Source organism: Ruditapes philippinarum, unplaced genomic scaffold, assembly GCF_026571515.1.
Source record: "Ruditapes philippinarum isolate M1 unplaced genomic scaffold, ASM2657151v2 ctg3454_1_1_1_1, whole genome shotgun sequence".
NCBI lineage: Eukaryota > Metazoa > Mollusca > Bivalvia > Venerida > Veneridae > Ruditapes > Ruditapes philippinarum.
The window spans coordinates 28,065-50,334 of record NW_026863246.1 but is presented as its reverse complement, the minus strand read 5'-3'; the positions used below and the strand labels follow the sequence as shown (position 1 = coordinate 50,334).

At 32.3% G+C, this 22,270-nt stretch overlaps 2 protein-coding genes across 2 annotated transcripts; one reads left to right on the top strand and one right to left on the bottom strand.

Annotated features, from left to right (window-relative positions):
• Positions 1-8,454: 8,454 nt before the first annotated feature.
• LOC132721581 (zinc finger and SCAN domain-containing protein 2-like) lies at positions 8,455-14,061 on the bottom strand. The gene is made up of 4 exons (XM_060705901.1): positions 13,905-14,061; positions 9,453-12,063; positions 8,922-9,117; positions 8,455-8,651 (listed from the first exon to the last, which is right to left on the bottom strand). The coding sequence occupies exons 2-4, from the start codon at positions 12,027-12,029 to the stop codon at positions 8,470-8,472; spliced, it is 2,955 nt and encodes a 984-aa protein (XP_060561884.1). The 5' UTR covers positions 12,030-12,063; positions 13,905-14,061; the 3' UTR covers positions 8,455-8,469.
• A 1,908-nt stretch (positions 14,062-15,969) lies between these two features.
• Positions 15,970-18,286, top strand: LOC132721577 (M-phase-specific PLK1-interacting protein-like). Its single transcript, XM_060705898.1, has 2 exons — positions 15,970-16,568; positions 17,770-18,286. The coding sequence occupies exons 1-2, from the start codon at positions 16,077-16,079 to the stop codon at positions 17,881-17,883; spliced, it is 606 nt and encodes a 201-aa protein (XP_060561881.1). The 5' UTR covers positions 15,970-16,076; the 3' UTR covers positions 17,884-18,286.
• Positions 18,287-22,270: the final 3,984 nt, after the last annotated feature.

Here is a 22,270-nt window from a genome sequence, read left to right as displayed (position 1 = left end):
TAATTATAAATATTAATTCTGAGGAAAAGTAAACAGATTTCAAGTCATCTCACGATTTAATTTAAACATTCATTTTAGCCCTATAGTGATGAAACTTTATTTGAACCACTTTAAAAATTTCCTTCCCAGAACTGTGAAGTACAGGTATTATATATGAGGAAATATAGGATTTCATGACCAGAAAAGGACTTGTAGTCCTGACCTTTTGGTTGTGAGGCACATATTTTATCAACAAGGCCACATCTCCCCAATCTCAATACTTACCAATGCCCATGATTGAATATACCAGATGACAATGATTGAATATGCCAGAGTCAGAAAGATTGCCATGATTGAAAATACCAAATTTAGAAAGATTACCATGATTGAATATACCAGATTCAGAATAAATTGCCATGATTGAATATACCAGACTAAGAATGATTGAATACACCAGACTAAGAATGATTGAATATACCAGATTTAGAAAGATTGCCATGATTGAATATACAAGATTTAGAAAGATTGTCATGATTGAATATACCAGGCTCATAAAAATTGCTATAATTGAATATACAAGATTCAGAAAGATTGCCATGATTAGTTATACCAGATTTAGAAAGATTGCCATGATTGAATATACCAGATTCAGAAATATTGCCATGATTGAATATACCAGATTCAGAAAGATTGTCATGATTGAATATACCCTACCCAGAATGATTGCCATGATTGAATATACAAGATTCAGAAAGATTGCCATGATTAGTTATACCAGATTCAGAAAGATTGCCATGATTGAATATACCAGATTCAGAAATATTGCCATGATTGAATATACCAGACTCAGAAAGATTGCCATGATTGAATATACAAGATTCAGAAAGATTGCCATGATTGAATATACCAGACTCAGAATGATTGCCATGATTGAATATACAAGATTCAGAAAGATTGCCATGATTAGTTATACCAGACTCAGAAAGATTGCCATGATTGAATATACCAGACTCAGAATGATTGCCATGATTGATTATATCAGATTTAGAAAGACTGCCATGATTGAATATACCAGGCTCATAAAAATTGCCATAATTGAATATACCAGAAACTCAGAAAGATTGCCATTATTTCAGAGAGATTGCCATGATACAATATACCAGATTCAGAAGTATTGCCATGATTGAATATACCAGAGTCAGAAATATTGCCATGATTGAATATACCAGATTAAGAAAATTGCAATGATTGAATATACCAGATTCAAAAAGATTGCCATGCTTGAATATACTAGATTCAGAAAAATTGTGGTGATAAGTAAGGCCCAAATGGTTATGCGTTTACACAGATTCGTTTTGATTTTCATTCATAAACGTTTACGATATTTTTTACCGTTTTTTTTTTTTTAATCGAAATGACCATATTGTCTTACAAAATTTCTTAATCATTGCCTGTTATCATGGATTTTATCAATTTTAGTGGTTTATTCCAAATTAAGAAATGGAAATGGAAACCCTCCACACAGCATTACCGTGCAAAAAATTGCTCGGACATAATACATTTTTGGTAAAAAATGGGGATACAATGCAGAAAATGTGTGCCGACCCATTCGTGATGAGCCCTAAACATTATTTGTACATGTATTAAAAATAGAAAGTGTAGTATGTTTACCATACTGTTATCTTGAAACAGACTATAGCTAGTCTATACATGTAACCTGGCTGGAATTATCCGTCAGTCGTTGACCAACTACACTTGTAGTAAGATCGCTTGATCATATCTTTATATTACTAGTCTTGTAAATAAACTGTATATATATATGTATATCGGACTTTGTTATTATACTTGACTTTATTATATAGTTACAACGATACAACAGAAAGTAAGTCATCATTTGGCAGCTCAAATAAATGGTTTATATAGCACATAGAGGTACCACCGTTTAAACAGTATCGTTTCGGTTCTTAGCAATCGTGTAAACGTTTACAAAATATTAGTGATTACATAATATTCCAGATCCATAAAGATTCAGATTTAATTGAAAAGAAGAAAAAACTTAAAACAAAACATGGCAATTTATTAATGAATAGAATAATTCAAATAACAAAACACTATTTTGGCAGAGCACAACATGCAAATTCATTGACAAGTGAAATACTGGAAATAACTTAACATTTAATTTGGACAAAACGCAACATGGTAATCAAATGATGAATGGATAACAAATGTACCTGAATTTAACAAACATAATACCAAAATGCAACATAAATGAAGCATAATTGTATTCAATCAAGATTAATATTAAAGAAACTCCACTGAGGTCCAAAAGACTGAAAAGATGAGCTGGGGCACTTAAAATGGAAAGATATGCAAAAGATGAAAAAGAAATATACTCGAAAATTAAATTTTTGTAATTTTCTTAGCCTGATCAAAATGAAAAGTATTGCAGCAAAGCATTGCAACGCTTTTCAATTTGGGTCATTTGTCTTATTTAGAATGATTATCCTGAAAAAAAAAAAGCAGAGTGAGCCAATGCTCTAAAATTTTGCACATAACTTATTGGTCTTAACCTTTATCAAATGGAACATTAATCTCGAAAAATTATTTCCAGTCCAGTCATGTCAAAAATCTTAAACAAGTCTACAATCTCATCTTGGTTTCTACTCAAAGATTTCATATTTAACAATGCAAAAATTTAGCACTTTGCTTTATGGTAATGAAATCTATAAATTCAAAACTGGTCATCTTATATTGAAAGCCACACAAATCAATTTTACTTTACTTTTGTCAATAAGAACGTTAAACGTAACTATCAGCATCATATGTCATAGTTTTGATATTTAATTATCCATAAATTTTACTACTAGCATTTAGCATTATGGTAATGAAATCTATTCAAAATGTTGACCTCAGACTGAAAGCCAAACAAATCAATTTTAATACCTAATTCTTTTCAGAAAGATAGTTAAATGTAACTATCAGTGAAATATAAGTCATATCATACTAAAACTGAGTGAAATATAGAAAATTGGTTCCAGTTCATACATTGAAAGATATAGCGAAGTATATCAAACACCAAGTACAGATTTCATGATATCATTATTATAGTTAAAAGCTGCCATTTTAGTTTTAAATACAAAATGTAGTTTCGATGCAAAAACAATTGGATATACAATGTTAAATAAAAACTTGTTGTTCTTTTTCTTTTAGTAAATAGGGCATATATCTGATTTTGAAGAGAGATTTTTCTTTATATCTTTTACACTCATGCTCTGCACTTTTAAAAAATACTAAAGAATTTCCAAAAACAAATCAACTTATTTATTAACTTAAATGTGGTTTATCGACAACGTTCAGCAGTTTAAATGTCCCATCGGGATACAAAAGAATTTGACACTGTTCCGCATTTTCGGGAATTTCCAAAAATTTTTTCCCATTATCGGGCTGTTTTTCTGTCAAAAGGGTCACCAGTGATATTATTTATCCGCTTCCGAATTAAGTTCGTTCCCTTTGTCAAATTCCACGAATTCTATGAAACTTTCCCTCCGCTTTTTTGATCAAAAATTTGATTCGTTACCTTTCTCATTTGATAAATTGCCGTCATATTCAATCAGACGAAAAATTTTCCCCTGAAAAGGAATTGTATCATACTACCAATGCCGTATTTTGTATGTTTGTCGCAATCGGTACCTTAATCATTCCGCCAGGCACGGATACGTATCCGGACGTATTAGGCATTAGCCTCACAATCTTCCGTTCTAAAGATTCATTGTCGGTGTTATCAATATTAACAACATTATAGTAATTTGGCTTTTTCTTAAGTTTAGTCGGCACAGTGAAACCTTCGTGGATAACTCTTTCGTGTCTCCGGGCCTTCTGTCGTGACGGGAATAAATCACCGCAGTATTTGCATGGTCGACTCGCTCCTTCTCCATGTCTCCACATATGGATGGTAATTCTGTTTATGCAAAAGGGACCCAGCATTGGTAAAAGGGAAATTCTTTTCTCTGAAACCATAAATTAATTAAAATAAATATGAACAGAAAGCAAATTTTTTAATTTTTTGAAAAGTAGTACATGCCAGCTATAGATAACAGACAATATCACGAGTCACATGATAGAAAACACAAAATAAATATGATACTTAATCAGGTACGAAAAAATATATATTCATTTTTTACAAAGAATGTAAGTTTTGTTATCCAAAACACACCGGCTTCCCCTCCACGAACAAAACTATTTTTGGAAACAACACAGCATCCCCAACTTTAAATAAACCAAAAAAGGGGAAAAGGGGAGAAAATAATAAATGTAAGTAAAATAAAAATATAAGTGCCCAAAACCAACAAAAATTTTTATCCGGTAAGACAGCTGATAATATAGATATGGAAAACCATTACAACTGAACAAGTGGATTTTAATAACATTAGAGGTTGTTCAGTTGAATTAAATGAAATTCCAAAGCAAAAAATTATTCCTAAACCTATTAATTTACTAAAGAGGAAAAAGAAAGATTGAGAACGAACTTAATAGATTTTTTAAACATTGGAGTTATAGAGAAAGTGGAAGATAATTTAGATAATGAATTCATATCAAACATTTTTTATAAAGACCTAAAAAAAGATGATCGTGTACGAATAATTTTGAACCTAAAACAGTTTTAATGAGTTATATTATAGAAAAAACATCACTTTAAAATGGAATCCCTTAAATCTGCAATTAACGCTATGAGAAAAGATTATTTTAATGGCCTCAGTTGACCTAGCAGATGCTTTCTACTCCATAACCATTAGAGAACAGGACCGGCGTTATTTCCGATTCTACCTTCAATGATATAAAATATCAATTTACAGCATTAGTTATGGGGTATCATCCAGCCCTCGAATTTCACAAATTTATACTGAAACTGTGTTCGCTTATCTTTCGGTCCATTAGGTCCATGTTAGTGTTTATTTCATTGATGATTCTTGGCTAGTAAGGAGATTCCTTATCAGTCCATGTAATGCGTAATGTGAACGAAACTGTCACATTAAAGGATAAACCCGATTAACGGTAAATAGAAAAAGTCGGGTGCTAGAACCGGTAAAAAGCTTATTTTTTAGGCTTATACTGTGTTCTGAATCCATGACAGTTAAACTAACATTTTGAAAAGGGGGAAGTATAATTAAACCTTTGTTCGAAAGTACTAAACAACCAAACGAATCAAAAATTTCGTGTCTTTGGCTAAAACTATCGGGAAACTCACGGCGCTGAGCCGGGAAGTTAAACATGCACCACTATATATCCGACCGCTTGAAAAAAAAAAGAATGAATTAAAACTTCACAAGGGAAATTTCGAAAATTTCATGAATGTACCGCAGTAAATACATACAACCTTACTTGGTGGATAGAAAATATACAGATTAGTTTTTTAAAAATATTTTGTGCAAGAGCGAACACTGTTATTACACTGACGCTTGCATTAAAAATGTTCGGGAATTCAATGAAACAATAACGGTCAAAAATCAAATGGTTTTGGTGCATGAAGAACAAAAACTTCATATAAATATTTTAGAAATGAAAGCTTGTGAAATTGGGCGTTACGCACTTTTGTTAAATTTCTAAAAATATTAACTTGTGAAATTGTATACGGACAATACAACATGTGTTCGTCGTACATTAATAGATATGGAGTAACAGGTTCGAGCTCTCGACGATATTGCACGAAGAATATGGTTCTGGTGCATTGAAAAAATATTATGTTACGGAGCCCCATATTGCTGGCGTATCGAACAGACACGCTGACAAACTTAGTAGAACTGGAAATGATGATATTGAATTGGAGACAAGGAATTTTTGAATAAAATCTTAAAACATCACCAGAACATTAAAATTGATTTATTTGCATCAAAATTGAATCAAAACTTAAAAAAGTAGTTTCGCGATATCCGATCCATCCGCTATGCAGTAGATGCAGCACATTTAAGTGGTGTGATAATTTATTTTACATATTTCCACCTTTCAGCTTGAATAGCACGCATCCTTCAAAAGATAGAAAGAGACCCGCACGGAAAAGCAATTTTGATAGCACCAATCTGGCCTACCCAGACGTGGTGGCCAATTCCTCAATGAGATTGATAAAAGGTCCATGCTTGATTCTCCCAAAAGTGGAAAAAATTCTGAAACTAAAACACCAAAAAAATCAAAACATCCCCTTTAAAAAGGAATTTCTTTTCGATATAAGGGCGGTTTTCGAAGGGAAGGGAACGAGAGAGCTCGAGCATCATATACAGTCCTGGAAAAAGCAACAAGAAAAAGTAAAAATAGTTAAAAAATGGGTTTAATTCTGTGGAAGGAACTAATCCCTTAAATTCCCAATAAAACATTTCAATTTTTTGTTTTTTTACCAAACAAAGGCTGAGTTTCTTGCAAAACCAGACGTTTAGTTTGTTTAATTTTTTGAGAATTTTGGTCGTAAAAAACATGAAAAAAAATAATTCCGTGTTTTTGAAGGGGGTTTTTAAGAAACACCCCCCCGGGACATAAAAAGAACATGGGCGTAAAAACGTTCTAAAAATATTAAAAAGATGGATACTAATCCTTTCTATCATTATTGTAAATTTTTGCATTGCTATTTTTACTTGTTACGGCTCAAAGATGCCAGACTTTGCATACTATAAAATTATCTGACATTAAAAGAGTAGGTGAAAATATTTTCATTCAAATATCAAACTCTTTGAAACAGTCAAGACCAGGGTTCAGTTTAGAACCGATAATTTTTACAGCCGTATAAATTAAAAATCTATGTATTGTAACAACTTTAAATGAATATATCGCTAGATAGTGAACATTTAAGAATAGAATGAGTGAGTCACTTATTATTTCCACAGTAAAACCACATAAACAGGTTTCCAAACAAACAATAGCACGATGGATTAATAATTAACAATGATGAAATGCAGGCCTTTGCTGACACATTCAAACCTCATAGTACAAGATCAGCATCGACGTCAAATGCTTTTTATAAAGGAATCCCTTTATCTGACATAATTAAAACCGCGGGATGGAGTACAGCAAATGACATTTGCTAAATATTATTCAAAGACAGATTCTTACCACTGAAACTCAAAATTTTGTTCTAGAATGAATCTCATTCATGTTTATCAGATATTAAGTACGGGCAATAGTAAATACATAATGATGTTTACACAATACAGTTATCGCCCAGTTATCTATACATGTATATTTCATTGCATGATATTAGTTTATAATAATATGTAGTAACTAGTAAGCCATACATATGTTTCTTGTTATTATTGGCGTACTCGTTTTTCCTTTTACAATATTTATCAGAAATTCTCTGAACAATCTGTGGGGCCTTTAAGGGAGTTTATGTGTTGATGATAAATTTAATGATTAAGCGAGACTTACCTTCGTAGAAGTAGGTGAAGATTGATCATAATTTCATCCGACACAAAACTCCCTAAGGGCTCACACGCCCGCCCACTACCACCCAAAACGGATTTCTTTAAATATTGTCATCTTATACATAAGATACAAACTTTAAAATATGACCACTCCACATCGCTGATCGCTGCGTCTGTAATCTGTGTGAGCCCTTAGGGAGTTTTGTGTCGGATGAAATTATGATCAATCTTCACCTTACTTCTACGAAGGTAAGCCTCGCTTAATCATTAAATTCAATAATATATGTATCCGAATAACTTTAGCTTAAATATTATTATATAAGCTCGTTTGTGAAGAAAACTTGTAGCTTATTTGAACCAGTGTCGAGTCTAAATCTTGGAACTAACCAGTACTGGTATCATATCAGAAAACATGGTTGTGACCAGAGCATGTCTCAATTCTTCAACCTCTGGTTTGAGAGGTCTTTATCATCAAAACATCTCTCCCCTAAATTTAAATACTCTAGGATACAGAAATTCCAATAGATATATATATATACTGTTTAATCAAAAAATGTCTCTCACTCATATGATGAGATCTATATTTAACCCTTAAGTGACATTATGCCCATCCAAGTATAAATGCTGAGGGTACAGGTAAAGATTAAAATTAGTTATACATTTTGTCATATTTGTTTCCAATGTCATATTCTTCACATTAACCCATATGACACACAGAAATTTCTAAAAAACATATATCAGAATGTATAAGTATGATTTAGTTTATAAAAAGAGAGGAGGCAGTCTTTTTACATTTTAGGCAGTTGAACATTTTACCCTAAAACATTTGTAATTATCAATATTTGGTCAATCAACATTAAAATAGTCAAACTTTTGAAATATGTATCTAATTCACCTCAACTTGGCAACGAAAAAATGAGCATAATGTCAATTTACATTTTGAGTATGTAAAATAGTACTGCATTACTGTAATTTGCAAATCCCAGGGGTTTAATATTTAAGTAATAAAATTAAGCCACAGACAATATGAAGCCTTGCCAGACTGCAGATGGAAGTCATGTGTAGGACTGCCCTACATGTAGCTTTATACTGGTGGCATAAACAAGTCAATATTGTTGCTAGGATACAAAGAAATCAATGTACAACCTTCATGTGTAAGCTGATGAGTTTTCAGGTACATCATAGTTGTGAATCCTTTACCACAAATTGGACAATGTTTGTCTTTCGGTCCGTGTGTCTGCCTATGAATTTCTAGATAAGTTTTTCCTTCAATATAAAAAAATAAAAATATGTTAATAACAACATAACTTTTGTTACTAAGCTAGCTGGATAGCTTCCCCACATGAAAAAAATCAGAACTCCCTAGGTGACCTTCACCAATGCGTCAAGGCGGCTCCATATAATTCTTTAAAGATAATATTAAGAAACACATCACCGTTAACAAAATTTCTTAATGACCACTTTATAAAATTTCATTTTGAAGAAAAACATTCTACGAACCTTAAGAGTTTCATAAAGTGATTACTTCAAGCTTACCTTTAAACTTTAATCCGCATATATCGCATGGTATTTTTGTAGCATTATGAGTCTTCTTCATATGATCTGTGAGGTAACGCCTCGTCTTGTAATAATTATGACAAATTTCGCACTGCCAGTCCTTGGTAGTATTGTGCACTTCTAGATGACGTTTATACCTGATACGCAGCACCACCATACCACATATCTCGCACTTCTAAAATAACGTTAGTGAAACTATAGCTTTATGAACAATCTTAGCAAAGCATTTTTAAGAAAAATCAAATATTTTGAAGAAAAGTCACTTCAAGTGTCAGTATAAATTAATTTGTAAGTACTTTATAGAGTTTTATAATACAGACAATATAAGACAGGAATAATATTATAAATGTTGAAGAAGTAAATGCAGGTTTAAACATATAAAAAAAGTTTATAGGAAAAAAAAATACAAAACCTATTTTTTTTAAGTGAAGCCTCTTATAAATCAATAGTCATTTCCATTTAGTAGATCACTAACCATAAGTTAAATATTTTAACAAAGTTTTGTCAAACCTTTGAGCTCTCTTTCAAACGCCTTGCCTTTTTCCTCGCCTTTCTCTGTGCAATCTCTTCTTGTAACTTTTGAACAATTTCCTCGGAATAATACTCATCCTTCTTCATCAAGTGCTTTCCTTTGTGCGACCACAATGCATATGAACTTCTTAATCTCTCCCCGCATATATCACAAGCTATGTCCCTTTCACCATGGACATTCACCATGTGAGTATCAACATGTTCCTGGGTTTGAAAAAAACCTTTACAGATACCGCAACTATATTGTTTTTCATCATTATGCTCTAAAACATGCTGTACCAAACTCTCATGTGTTGGAAAGTTTCGTTTACAGATTTTACAAAATTGGTTTTTGGTCGTGCCGACCACATCAGCTTGTAACACAATGTGCTGACCATACAAAGGACCGTCTTTCAGTAGGCTAATATCGATCCCATCTTCCACACTTTGCCTTTCCAAATCTTTCTGCACTTTGTCTTCTTTCTTCTTTTTATTGGCTTCACTTGCTACATATTCTTGCTGGCCTTTCCATTTGATATACTCTTCCTCAGAAACCTCTTTCTTCTCCACCTCGTCCAATGCCACTGTTATCTCTTTCTTCAAGATGTGCATTGTTACATGTTTCTCAAAACTCTGGTTCCCTTTCAGAATACTGTCACATTTGGGGCAGCTGAATTTCTTCATGGCATGGACAGATCGTATGTGATCTTTAAGATGTCTGTCACTTTTGTATTTCTTCCCACACTGTGAACACTCGATTAATTTCACCTTCACATGTGCATACATGTGCTTCTTCAGAGCTTTCCATAAATAGTAACGTCCGCAAATTGAGCACGGATACAAACAATTCTTAAGAAGCTGGCCACCATTTCTTGTCCTAGTAATACTCCGCTTCTTCCCGTTAAACTTCTTCAAATACTCCTCCGGGTTACTTGTATCCATCAATGACACAATCACATTACCATCTTTATCTTTTGTCTCTAACTCAGGCATAAAGTTGGGATCATTCACTTCATCATCTTCATAATCTTTCTCTTCCATAAAATCATCATCACTATCATCATCTGATGCATTGTTCTCATAATCTGAATCTACCTCAATTTTATACATGATTTCAGAGTCAGAGTTAGTATCAATATAAGTTCCATCAGGTTTAAAGGCAAGTTCTTCCTTTTCTGAATTTTTGTTTCCAACAAATTCAACTGTCTCCTTTTCATCCTCACTACTAACTGTTTCTTCTTCTTTATTTTCTGGATCCTGATTGGTTACCTCTAAGCTCATCTTATTCTCCAGGCTATTCTTTATAGAATCTTTAGGTACATTCTCAGTTTTTATCATTTTCATTGAAACAACTTTGATTTTGTTTGAAGTTACATGTATCTTAGTTTTACTCTTTATCTTATTCATATCTACATCTTTATCTACTTCATCTTCTGGTTTATTTGTGTCTACCTTGTTCATTTTTGTCACAGTCTGGAGACTTCGCAATTCTTTCTTTGTACTATCATCATCATCATCATCATCATTTAACTTGTTCTTTTTTGAAGAGGTGTCAGTATGGCATTGTCTAGATGACTTCTCAACATCATCATTATCATCATCATTTTCATCATAATCATCAGAGTCATTGTTTGTTGATCCATATCCTGCAAGTGCTTTATAATCGACACGTTTCCGAGATCCCCTTTCACTCACTCTTCTACTTGATCTAGTTAAAGCGACAGAGTTTCCACTTGATCCAGGAGTTTTGACCACGGCTGAACCTATTTCTTTCTCTTCATTTTCTAAGATTCCCTTTCTTGACACCTTTTTCTTTTTAGTATAAGACCTAACACTTTCATCACCTTCATTTAATGGAGATTCTGGAGATTTTCTTTTTCTTTTGCTTCTACCAATGTTTGAAGATGAACCTACAATACTTTCAGATTTTTCAGGTTTGTAATCAGAGACACTTTTTGATGTAGCAGCAGAGTCTGGTCTTGCTGTATGATCAGCATTACTGTAATTATAATCAGGCATATTCTCTTCTACAACCATATGCTCATGTAGTAAACTCATAGAAGGGAAGTCAATTTGGCAAATACCACATTTAAATACATTCTCGTTCACTTTATCCTTTACATTCAGTGCTTCTAACATTTCATTCTTCTTGTTCATCTGAGAAATAACATCAAAATTGTCATGTGTTTTTAAATGAGCATAGAAGGCAGACACTTTGTCAAACTTGTCTGAACATATACCACAAACAAAGGGACATACTTCTTTATCAGTTAAAGAACATACAGCAGCAATTTTATCATTAGCTCTCTCACTTTCGTCATTTGGATTACCATTCTTAAGAACAGAATATTGAGAGTCATTTCGGACATCAAGATTAGTTTCTTTAATACTACCACCAACAAACTCAACTTCTTCAGTTTCTTTTGATTTTGTTACTTCATTCTCCCCAACATCTGTTTGATTCAAATCACCCTTATCATCACCAAGGTCCTTAGCTGTGTCTTGTATTTCATTCAGCTTAGTACCATTATCATCATTTGGAAGCCCATCAACAAAGTTTTTCTGTACAGTTTCCATAAGGACTTTTAAGGTTCCTACTTCAAAGTATTAACTGAAATTGAAAAAAGAATCTATAATATAATCTATGGGGAAACAAACAATATTTTAATCTTTTTGGAATCAGAAGCAGGCAGGGAAACAATTTTTCCTTAATTGGAAGTAGGCAGGGAAATGAACAATATATTCAGATTTCTATTTTTTGTGGGTCGGTAGCACATATGGAATCAAACAATATTTTATTTTTTGTTGGTGTAAGCAGGCAGAGAAATAAACAATATTTTATCTTAAGAATTGAATGAAGTACCAAATTCATGTATTTTCAAGCTTAGTTATCTTAATAAAAAAACTCTATGTCTAATTTCACATTATTCTCTGTACCCATTAGGCATTCGAGGACGAATTTCAATATAGCAGGGGATTATGTGACGGTTCAGAACTGTTCACTATTTAGGGGAGATAGCATGTAGCAGTCTATGCGAAAGACTTCTGAGTTTTACTGGACAGTAGGTCCTGTAAACTGAGAATTTTTACTGGACCAAACAGGATTTTACTGGACCGAAAAAAACCTGATTGGTATAGCATTTTGAGTCACTTGATATTAGTGTCAGCAGTCAAAAAATTTGTGTACAAAAAGAAAATTATATTATCAACGAAGTGAAGTTATCTTTTTTCACCACAATCAAAATGTAAACATAAATATTGTTATACATGTATTCAATGGATTTTGCTATTTAAATTTTAATTCCATACAAACTATATACTAGCAAAATGAGAGGGTAAATTTCAGCAAAAGTCTGGCATATGTAAATAGAATTATATATATTGGTAATTTAGTGAAGTTGACAGATTAATTGTTCAATGATTTTGGTACATTCACAGTACAGTTTAATTTTCGTCAACATCTTGAACGATCTTACATATATCCCTAATTCGCTGCTAAACACCAGTTGAGCACACGTGTAATTTAGCATTACTCTGTGGATTAAAGACGTAAATTTTTCCAGTTAATACACTAACACTTTCATCTGTGTAAACAAACTAATAGCGGGTGACCTTTCACATCTGGGCTGCTTATGTAATTTATGCGGCCGCTTATTGACTTTTAATTGTACTAGTTGTCGGATATTTTTATCTTACGTTGTTACATAAAAGTTTGCATTATGAGAATGCATAACAGTTGACAAGCATTGCACGAGCTTATATTGTGTAATGACAACATTTTGATATGTTTTGAATTTAGGTAAATGATCGGCCTTTGCAAAATGTTGAATGTAAGATTTTTATAAAACCTTAATTTTTTATTTTTACTGGACCGTCGGGCCGTCAATACATATATTTTTATCGGACCTTCTGGTTTTTTTACCGGTCAGGGCCGACGGTCTTTCGGAATGACTGATGTGGATTCGCCTCCTGGTCAGGCAGCACATTTTTTTCACCCTGTGGCTGCCCTTTGACATCTATACATATAATATTATCAGTTTCCGTTTGTAATTTGCAGTTGAAATAATAAGTCATATTCTCGGTATACATGGTGATACCCTATAGAAATATCATGAGTTATCTCTCTGACTGTCTGGTTTAATATGACTACTTTACCCAAACAAGTTACACATGCATGCAGTATCTCATATAATATATTTCATAGATTGCTGTGCTTTTGCCAATATCCTGGATTAAACCCAGGGTCTTAGCAAGGAATGTATGTATTCTATATAGTAGGCTCATTTCGTAGTTGCAGTTTATTAATGTATAAAATAAAGACACCTGATATAATTTGCCCATATAATTTTTTATTTATTTTTTTCTTTTATTTTTCTTTTTTTTGTAAATAGAGGATCTAGATCTATCAGCGTAGCAGATTTTGCTTCAGTATTTTGAATACATTATATTTACCTCCGCAATTTGCAGCATTTGTTTAATATTCTTTGGTTGAATAGTCATAAAAAGTACATCTCTTTTGTGAAAATTTGCCGGTTAATAAACGACATTTCTTTAATCCGAAAATGGCGTCTGTAAAACCTGGTTCCCGTCATAGGTACGAAATGTATAAAATATCGTACTCATACAAAAACGTACCTAACAAAAATGAGAATATAAGGATATTTATACACCAAAAACGACGTAATATTCTATTTATTTCCAGTGACCCCAAAGTAGTTTTAACATGAGCTTCGGTTATCAGCATGTGTAGCGAAGTAAGGGGCACACTGCGTAGGACTTTGCAAAAATCTGAAAATATATTTAGATAGCTAGTTTTTTTACACTTTTAGTCTGTGACATTATGAAGACAGTTTTCAAATAATTAAAGATTGAAAATCCTAACTAAATGGTTAATTTTTTGACATTTTCCCCGCCCTTCGAATTTTTAAAATGTGTTTTGATTTTTTTAAGTTATGACCAAAAGAATAAAATTAACATTTTAGGACATTTACTAGAATTAAAGTATGTCTGTGTATTAATTATTAAGGTACCCGAATAAAATTCTAAAAATCAATAGTTTATAATCGATTTATTATCTATACATGTATATATAATATAATGCAAGACAATATTAGTCTATTGTTACCCCGGTGGTGGTTAAATCACTAGCTGCTTTTATAAGTGCCCGAGGTCACACAGCAAGATATTGACATACAGCAAGTTTGACATAGCCAACCATCGCGATTTTGGCGCCAAAAGCACGGGCCTGGAACTGTTACACGGAGGCCATTCAAAAAGAGACAATGCTAGTTAAATATGTGCCAAACTAATATATACAAGTTCTTAATGTCTTTTAAATTTTATTCTGTAATAAAATTCTCTGACAATGTGTAAATGTATTCCATGTATCGTTTTAAATGCGGCAAATATTTTGTTAATACATGTATAAAATGTTTACAAAATCAATTACTTTCTTTTACAACTAAATGAATGAACAGTTGAGGTTACAAATATATATTAAATATAACGGGACTATGTATAGGTAAACAAAATCCATTATGCACTGGACAGTGTTCACTTAAGTATCACAGATCTATGTCTCGAGCTAGCTGTATAATTATATAGTATAGATATCTATAATATTGCATATATAGAGGATATTGAATGAGTGTAGTTTAATACTAATTATTACGAGTTGAATAAAACAATATTATGCTCGCCAGAGGCTCGCATATTAATATGATTTTATTCAACTCGTTCAATAAATTTAGTATTGAATCTACACGAATATAATATTCTATTTATCACATATATAAAATAAGAACAGTAAACTTTTAAAAATGAGTGATTTTTCAATGACGCGCCTATAGTGTAACACTAACATTAGCTAGCGCGCTTTTAAAACGCTATGTTTATATATAGCGCGCAAATGACGACGTGTAATATCGTTTTTATTACACTCCTGTGCCGCGGTTTATGTGATAAATACATGTACATGCAGCAGTTTCCTCTAATATACAAATACATGTATCATGAACAGAGTTTATTATTTTCAAGAAATAGGAAACAAAAAATTAAAAGAAGCAATATTTCAGACTTTATTTTCATATTTTTTATTATAATTTTGATTTGCAACAGAGACTTTTATTACAGATAATTAAAGCTCCGTGTGTGTACGTACAATGTACGCATGTTTAAATTGTTTAAACTACCGTTTGCTCAATTCATTAATTTCAACACGGTTAATTAGATATCTACATAAATCCGTGATTTTGCCTAAATTATCATTAAACTATGCTACAATAACCCAATTACCGAATAGTTAAGACTAAAAATTTTCATATCGCTGAATATTAACATGCTTGAGGTGATTCAAGAAATAAGGTAAACGACATTTATATTATAATTATTATCTATTGAGATGGACGGAATATATGGTCTCGAAAATATTGAGAAACGAATAATTTTACCGCGCACAAAAAACAATACCAGCAGAGTGAACGTTTTTGCAGTGTTTGAAATTTCTGTCCAAAAAATGTTTAAATTAATAAAATGATTCTCAGATTGTCAAAGAGATATACTTAAATTGGTTTGCGCACATTTTAGCTGAAATAGACTGTGAGTTTCAAGTGAATTTTAGAGAAAATGGATTTTATTCCGTTCAATAACGGTGGGTCGAACAGAAACAAAACATCTTCACCACACAGTTTTAAAAACAATGGTAACTCACAAAAGAAATCCTCAGACACAAACAGCAATATGAAAAAATCATTATCATTTGGAAGTCCAGCGGTAAACATGCCTGCGTTCGGCAGCCCAGCTGTAAACTTTGGTGCACCAGCTGTGCAGAACAGTGGTCACCCTGGACTAAATAGGTACAACACAACTCCGAGTCCAAGGCATTTTAGCCCACAGACACAGTATTCCCCGCGTGCACATGTACACAACCAGAGTCCGTTTCAGCGAAGTCCCAGAGGACAAAGCCCGCATCAATATTCACCTTATGGGGGTAATAAACAATCGGATGATTATTATAGATTCTCTAGAGATGGAAGTAGTTTTAAAACTCCACATCAGTTTTCACCTAGCCGTGGAAGGGGGAATGGTAGAAAATCCTTCAACAGACAATTTCAACAGGTAAATTTATCCTTGGACATAACATAGTGGGACAAGCAAATGTTATCTCTACAAGGGGTAGTCCAACTAACAAGACTTGTCAAAGAGACATCGAGATAATTAATTTTTGATGGGCAACTGATGTCTTTTTGACAGTAAGAAAAAAAAAAGTTTGTAAAATGGGTCAAACTGTTCACGCCAAATTAATTAGGCTATACAAGTCCTATAACATAAGACGTTTCCGTTAGTAATATGTACGTCTTATGTTTAGTTATAGGACTAGGGGCGTCCATGGCCTAGTGGTTAAGGTCATTGACTTCAAACCTTTTGATCCTCACCGCTGTGGGTTCAAATCCTGGACTCGCCATATGACATATACTGTGTTGGTGTGATGTAAAATCCAATTAAATCAAACTACACTTATCAGACAGTAGCTCCTTTTGTATTTCACTAAACTAAACATTTGTCTTAAACTTTTTCCTGCAGGAATCAAAATATTTGGACATCTATTTTATTAGCCTGGAACCCCGTTGTATCGATCTATTAACCCATAAATCACAACTGCAGTTAAAAACATTAAATTTCCCTGAATCTTTATTTTGTATCATTTATTTTGATTCTTTTGTCATAAATATTACATGGCAAACATCACTGATATATAGTTTTTAGCTTTGGAATATACGATTTTTTACATATATGTCAAACAGGTTGAAGAATTAGGACACGCCATTATATCGATGCATTGTGAGAATCGCTCTTAAGTCAAAGTTTTGGAAGTCTGACCCATCTTTATGCTACATTTTTCAGTCAATTAGAATCAAAGATGTCTGTTTTAAAATGTCAGCATAAATTTAGGAACTTTCAACAGACAGTAAATGTGTTTTTAATAAGAACACACTATTTATAAGTCCATTTATTATCTACAAAGTCTGACGGTTACTGGAAACCTGTTTTTTGACCATTTTTACGGCACAAAACAAATGCAAAATATTTTTGTGACTCTTTTGTAAATGTTAGCAATCAGTAGCAACTTCATTTTGCCAAAAAATCGAAAGATTTGTAAATAGATCGATACAATGAATAGCATGATACAATGGGGTTCCACTATATATAAAGGATTAAAGCTAGATTCAAGAGAAATATCTTTTATAACGGTGATGATCATATTTATATTATAAAACAAACATGTATGTTATATTATAATATTTATTTTCATTCACAGAATTCATCCTTTGACTGTAATGCTGGCGGCAGTTTAAACATTGAAGACTATTACCTACCTAGTATGGTTGAAGATCCTTGGTGCAATTATAAACCAGTCTTTCTAAAGACCTGATAAAGTTCAGGCCAAAGCAACATGTGTTACTAGTTACTGTTAGGTAATATTGAAAGAAGATCTCATCCGATAAAAGGATAAATAATGTGTTTATTAAAACAGTGTTCACCTCACTGGCTGAAATTTGTTTTTGTAGAAGTAAAAATTGTTGTGGGATATTCAAATAAAAAACATGACGTACAAGTGGGTCCGACTTACATATATATATATGAGTATCATTACTGGAGTGACAGCATATGAATGGTGTATGGGTAGTGAGAAAAATTCAGTTTCAAAAAAAAAACACACAAAAAAAACCAGATAACAAGCTCAATTGCTCAACTGTGCATTCATTTCTAAAATGTTTTCAAAATAGAGGAAACGTTCTCCTATTTGCTAATGATGTGGAAAGGGAGAGTTATTTTTTTTTAAAAATTCACCACAAAACCTGGAAAGGGGATGAATGGAAATATAACAACTGGTCATTACAAATCCCTTTTTTCATAATTTTTGTCTTTAAAAAATTTTTATTATTTGGCTTGGCTTTAAAGTTTAAATCTTTTTTTGGTAGGGTTTTATATAAAAACATAACTCATATCTAATTTTCCCTCAAATTATTCTTACATTAAATGAAAATTTGACCAATCACATTATTTAGTTTTCACCATTTAAATTACATACAAGGGGTAATTTTTTTTCCATTTATCAATTAGGGGAAATTTTTTAAAAATGATCACACATTAAATTCTTTTGGGGACAGTTTAAAAATTTTTAAAAAAAAAAAATTTTTATTTGAAACAACTTTTTTTTTCAATGGGAATGATAACATGTATTTGAAAAAATAGTTTGTAAAAGCATTAAAATACAGGGGATCTGCCCCGACTGCTACTTTTGAATCCAATGCTCATATTAAGGAACTCCAAATAGGTCCAAAAGCCGAAAACCATCGAATTTGAATTTCTTACATACTTGTAGATCAGCACAGAAAGATAAACAAAAGATAATTAAGAAATAAACTCAGAAATAAGTTGAAAATTGTATTTTTGTGCTATTCTTAGCCAGATTTGAAGTGAAAGGCATTGCACCAGTGAACACTTTTCAATTTTTGGTCGTTTTTCACAATAAGAATAATTATTCTAGAAAAATGGAGTGAGCAAATGATCTGAAATTTTGCACACAAGTTACTGGTCTAGAACTACTTCAAATGGATTATAAATCTCAAAAAAAATTTCCAGTTCAAGAAACTTGGTGGAGTCCCTTTAAAGCTGCACACCTACAGATGAAAGAAAATCAATATTGAGAAAAATGTACTTTTAAGATTTTAAGAAAGAGAAAAACATTCAAGATCCAAGTTATATTTTTCATGTTATGTGCGGTTTAAGACTGATTTCGCAGTATTTTATTTATAATTACCATATTTCTACTGCGTTACTAATGCAGTAAGAGCTATTTTTGCATTTGTTGACAACTTTTTGGTAATTTTCTTTGATTGTAAATGGCAATTGCAATTATGTCAATTACTTTATTTGTTCACCTCACAATATTTTACTTTTCAATACATTTCCAAAGTTTTCATGAAAATTAACATGAATCTGGAGGCGTGCTGCTTTAATATATTAATTACAGACAGTTCCAAATTCAAAAAGAAAGAGACAAGTTCATTTACTAATTAATTAATGCAAGGGGAGTTTCTGTAAAGAATTTCTAAAACCTTTAGTTCTCAAGATCTTTTGTTATCCTCAGGATTTTAAGTCAGTTACTTCATGTGTGATTTAAATCACTTAACTGAAATACTTGGCAGCATTTGAAATTGTATATAAATAATTGTGTACATGATTCACCTTCTCATTTTATGCATTTTTGTAAATAAAATGTTACTTTATTGAAAAGATGACTTTGTAAAACAACATTGTTCAGTACTTCTTGAAACCTGCATATTTTTTTTTTATGGAAAAAAGGTTCAAAGGTTTTATACAATCATTGACATTAACTTTATAATTATTCTTAGAAAAGACTAAATAATGGTTATCATACTCATCTATGCAGGGTTTTTTCTCTTTAAATTAGGAAAAAAACTTAGCCTCTTGATTTAAGGCCTAATGATTATGGGAAAAATTCACCCTAAACTTAGGTTGTCTGTGGCTGAGTGGTTAAGGTTGTCAAATTCAAACCGTTCGCCCCTCACTTGGGTTCAAATCCCCAACAAGGACTTGGATTCTTACATGTTAGGAAGCTATCCTAGCTAACGGAATGTGTGGTTATACTCAAGTGACTGTTGTGCCTGAAAAAATGCACAGGGGTGTGTACCTGAGGTCTTCCCCCACCAGTAAAGGATGTTTTCTTTGAAACACAAAATTATCTCCGAGTTTTGGTCTTCAGACAGATTTCAGACTTTATATGAAGGGCAGCCCAGAACTTTTTTAATTTTCCATAAAAATGATGAATTCTTTTGTCTTGATTGAAAGTTCATTTAAGATATTTAGCTGCTACATAAATGCACATTAGAATTTAACTTTTGTTCTCACAAGAACTTTGCCAGTACATGCATACTTAAAGCTGATAAAGCATAGGTTTTATTATTTCTTGCATCAAATTAATTTCGTCTTGGAAATAGAAATCTTAGAGAGAAAAATTCTGGCAAGAACTGTTAACAATTTATGATATATGAAACAAGAGCCCGGTTTGAGCCGGGTGATGCTCCCCGAATAGGTTTTGGACACAGGAAAGCACACCTCTTGTAGTTTCAGAGTTATGTCCATGGAAAAAGTTCAAAGTGCAATAATTCCAAAATTAGGAAAGGCAGAGTTACTATTCTTTGCACTGCACTTCTAATCACTGTTATCTATCAACTAACCAAGTTTCTTGTTGATATCTCTTATGGTTTCCGAGTTATGTTCCGGACAACTTCAAAAAGTAAAATAAACAAAGGGCAATAACTCCAGAATTAGGCAAAAAAGAGTTATGATTCTCGTGCACTGCACATCTACCCATTGAGATACATCTACCTACAAAGTTTCATGTTGATATCTCTTATAGTTTTACAGCTATGTCCAGTACAAGATTTTTCTTAAAGGGGAGATAATTAAAAAATGAGGCTTAACAGAGTTATGTTTTTTTTGCACTGCACTTCTACTCAATTAGATCTATCTACCTACAATGTTTCATCTTGATATCTCTTATAATTTTAGAGTTATGTTCCAGACAAAGTTCACTGTTAAAATTAACTAAGGGCAATAACACCAAAATTAGGGCAAAAAGAGTTATTGTTCTTATGCACTGCACATCTTCCCATTGAGATCTATTCACCTACAAAGTTTCATGTTGATATCTCTTATAGTTTTAGAGTTATGCCCCTGACAAGATTTTTCTATAAGGGGTGATAATTCAAAAATGAGGCTTAACAGAGTTATGGTTCTTTTGCACTGCACTTCTACTCAATGAGATCTATCTACCTATAATGTTTCATCTTGATATCTCTTATCGTTTTAGAGTTATGTTCCGGACAAAGTTCAAAGTGTTGAAATTAACAAAGGGCAATAACTCCAAAATTAGGACAAAAAGAGTTATTGTTCTTATGCACTGCACATCTACCCATTGAGATCTATTCACCTACAAAGTTTCATGTTGATATCTCTTATAGTTTTAGAGTTATGCCCCGGACAAGATTTTTCTATAAGGGGAGATAATTCAAAAACCGGGCAAAATAGAGTTATGGTTCTTTGACACTGCACTCCCCCTCAATGCCCTCTACCACTGTATGAAGTTTAAACAAATTATCTCCAAGGGTTTTCAAGTTATGCTCCGGACAAGAAAACGGACGGACGGACAGACGGACAAGGCGCCGACTATATGCTCCCCCGAAATTTTTCGGGGAGCATAAAAAAACACAATAACAATGTTTGGAATTCATTTTTTATTTTTTCTTTGATTCTTTCAAAACGCACACATGACTTGTGTATCAATCAATAAAAAAATAAATAAATAAAACGCACAACTTTATTTGAAGTAACAATGCAATTACTAGTTGCAACATTAACAGAACAGTCTAACCAAACTTTTAACAAAACTTCTATTATTTCGATACTAACATAATATGAAACCAATACATGTCACGAACAAGTAAGACGGTTTCATTGTACATGAAAAAATTGTACGTCACCAGGGTGATATTAAGATTTAATATCAAATATATCTCACTAAGTTTAGTATATCAAATATATCTCACTGAGTTTAGTATATCAAATATATCTCACTGAGTTTAGTATATCAAACATATCTCACTAAGTTTAGTATATCAAATATATCTCACTGAGTTTAGTATATCAAATATATCTCACTGAGTTTAGTATATCAAATATATCTCACTGAGATAAGAATATCAAATATATCTCACTGAGTTTAGAATATC

Coding starts and splice junctions, on each gene's coding strand:
- LOC132721581 (XM_060705901.1), bottom strand. CDS start 12,029: ATGGAAACTGTACAGAAAAACTTTGTTGATGGGCTTCCAAATGATGAT. Junction 9,118..9,452: donor GTTTGAAAGAGAGCTCAAAG/GTTTGACAAAAC, acceptor ACGTTATTTTAG/AAGTGCGAGATATGTGGTAT. Junction 8,652..8,921: donor ATGCGGATTAAAGTTTAAAG/GTAAGCTTGAAG, acceptor TTTATATTGAAG/GAAAAACTTATCTAGAAATT.
- LOC132721577 (XM_060705898.1), top strand. CDS start 16,077: ATGGATTTTATTCCGTTCAATAACGGTGGGTCGAACAGAAACAAAACA. Junction 16,569..17,769: donor TCAACAGACAATTTCAACAG/GTAAATTTATCC, acceptor TTTCATTCACAG/AATTCATCCTTTGACTGTAA.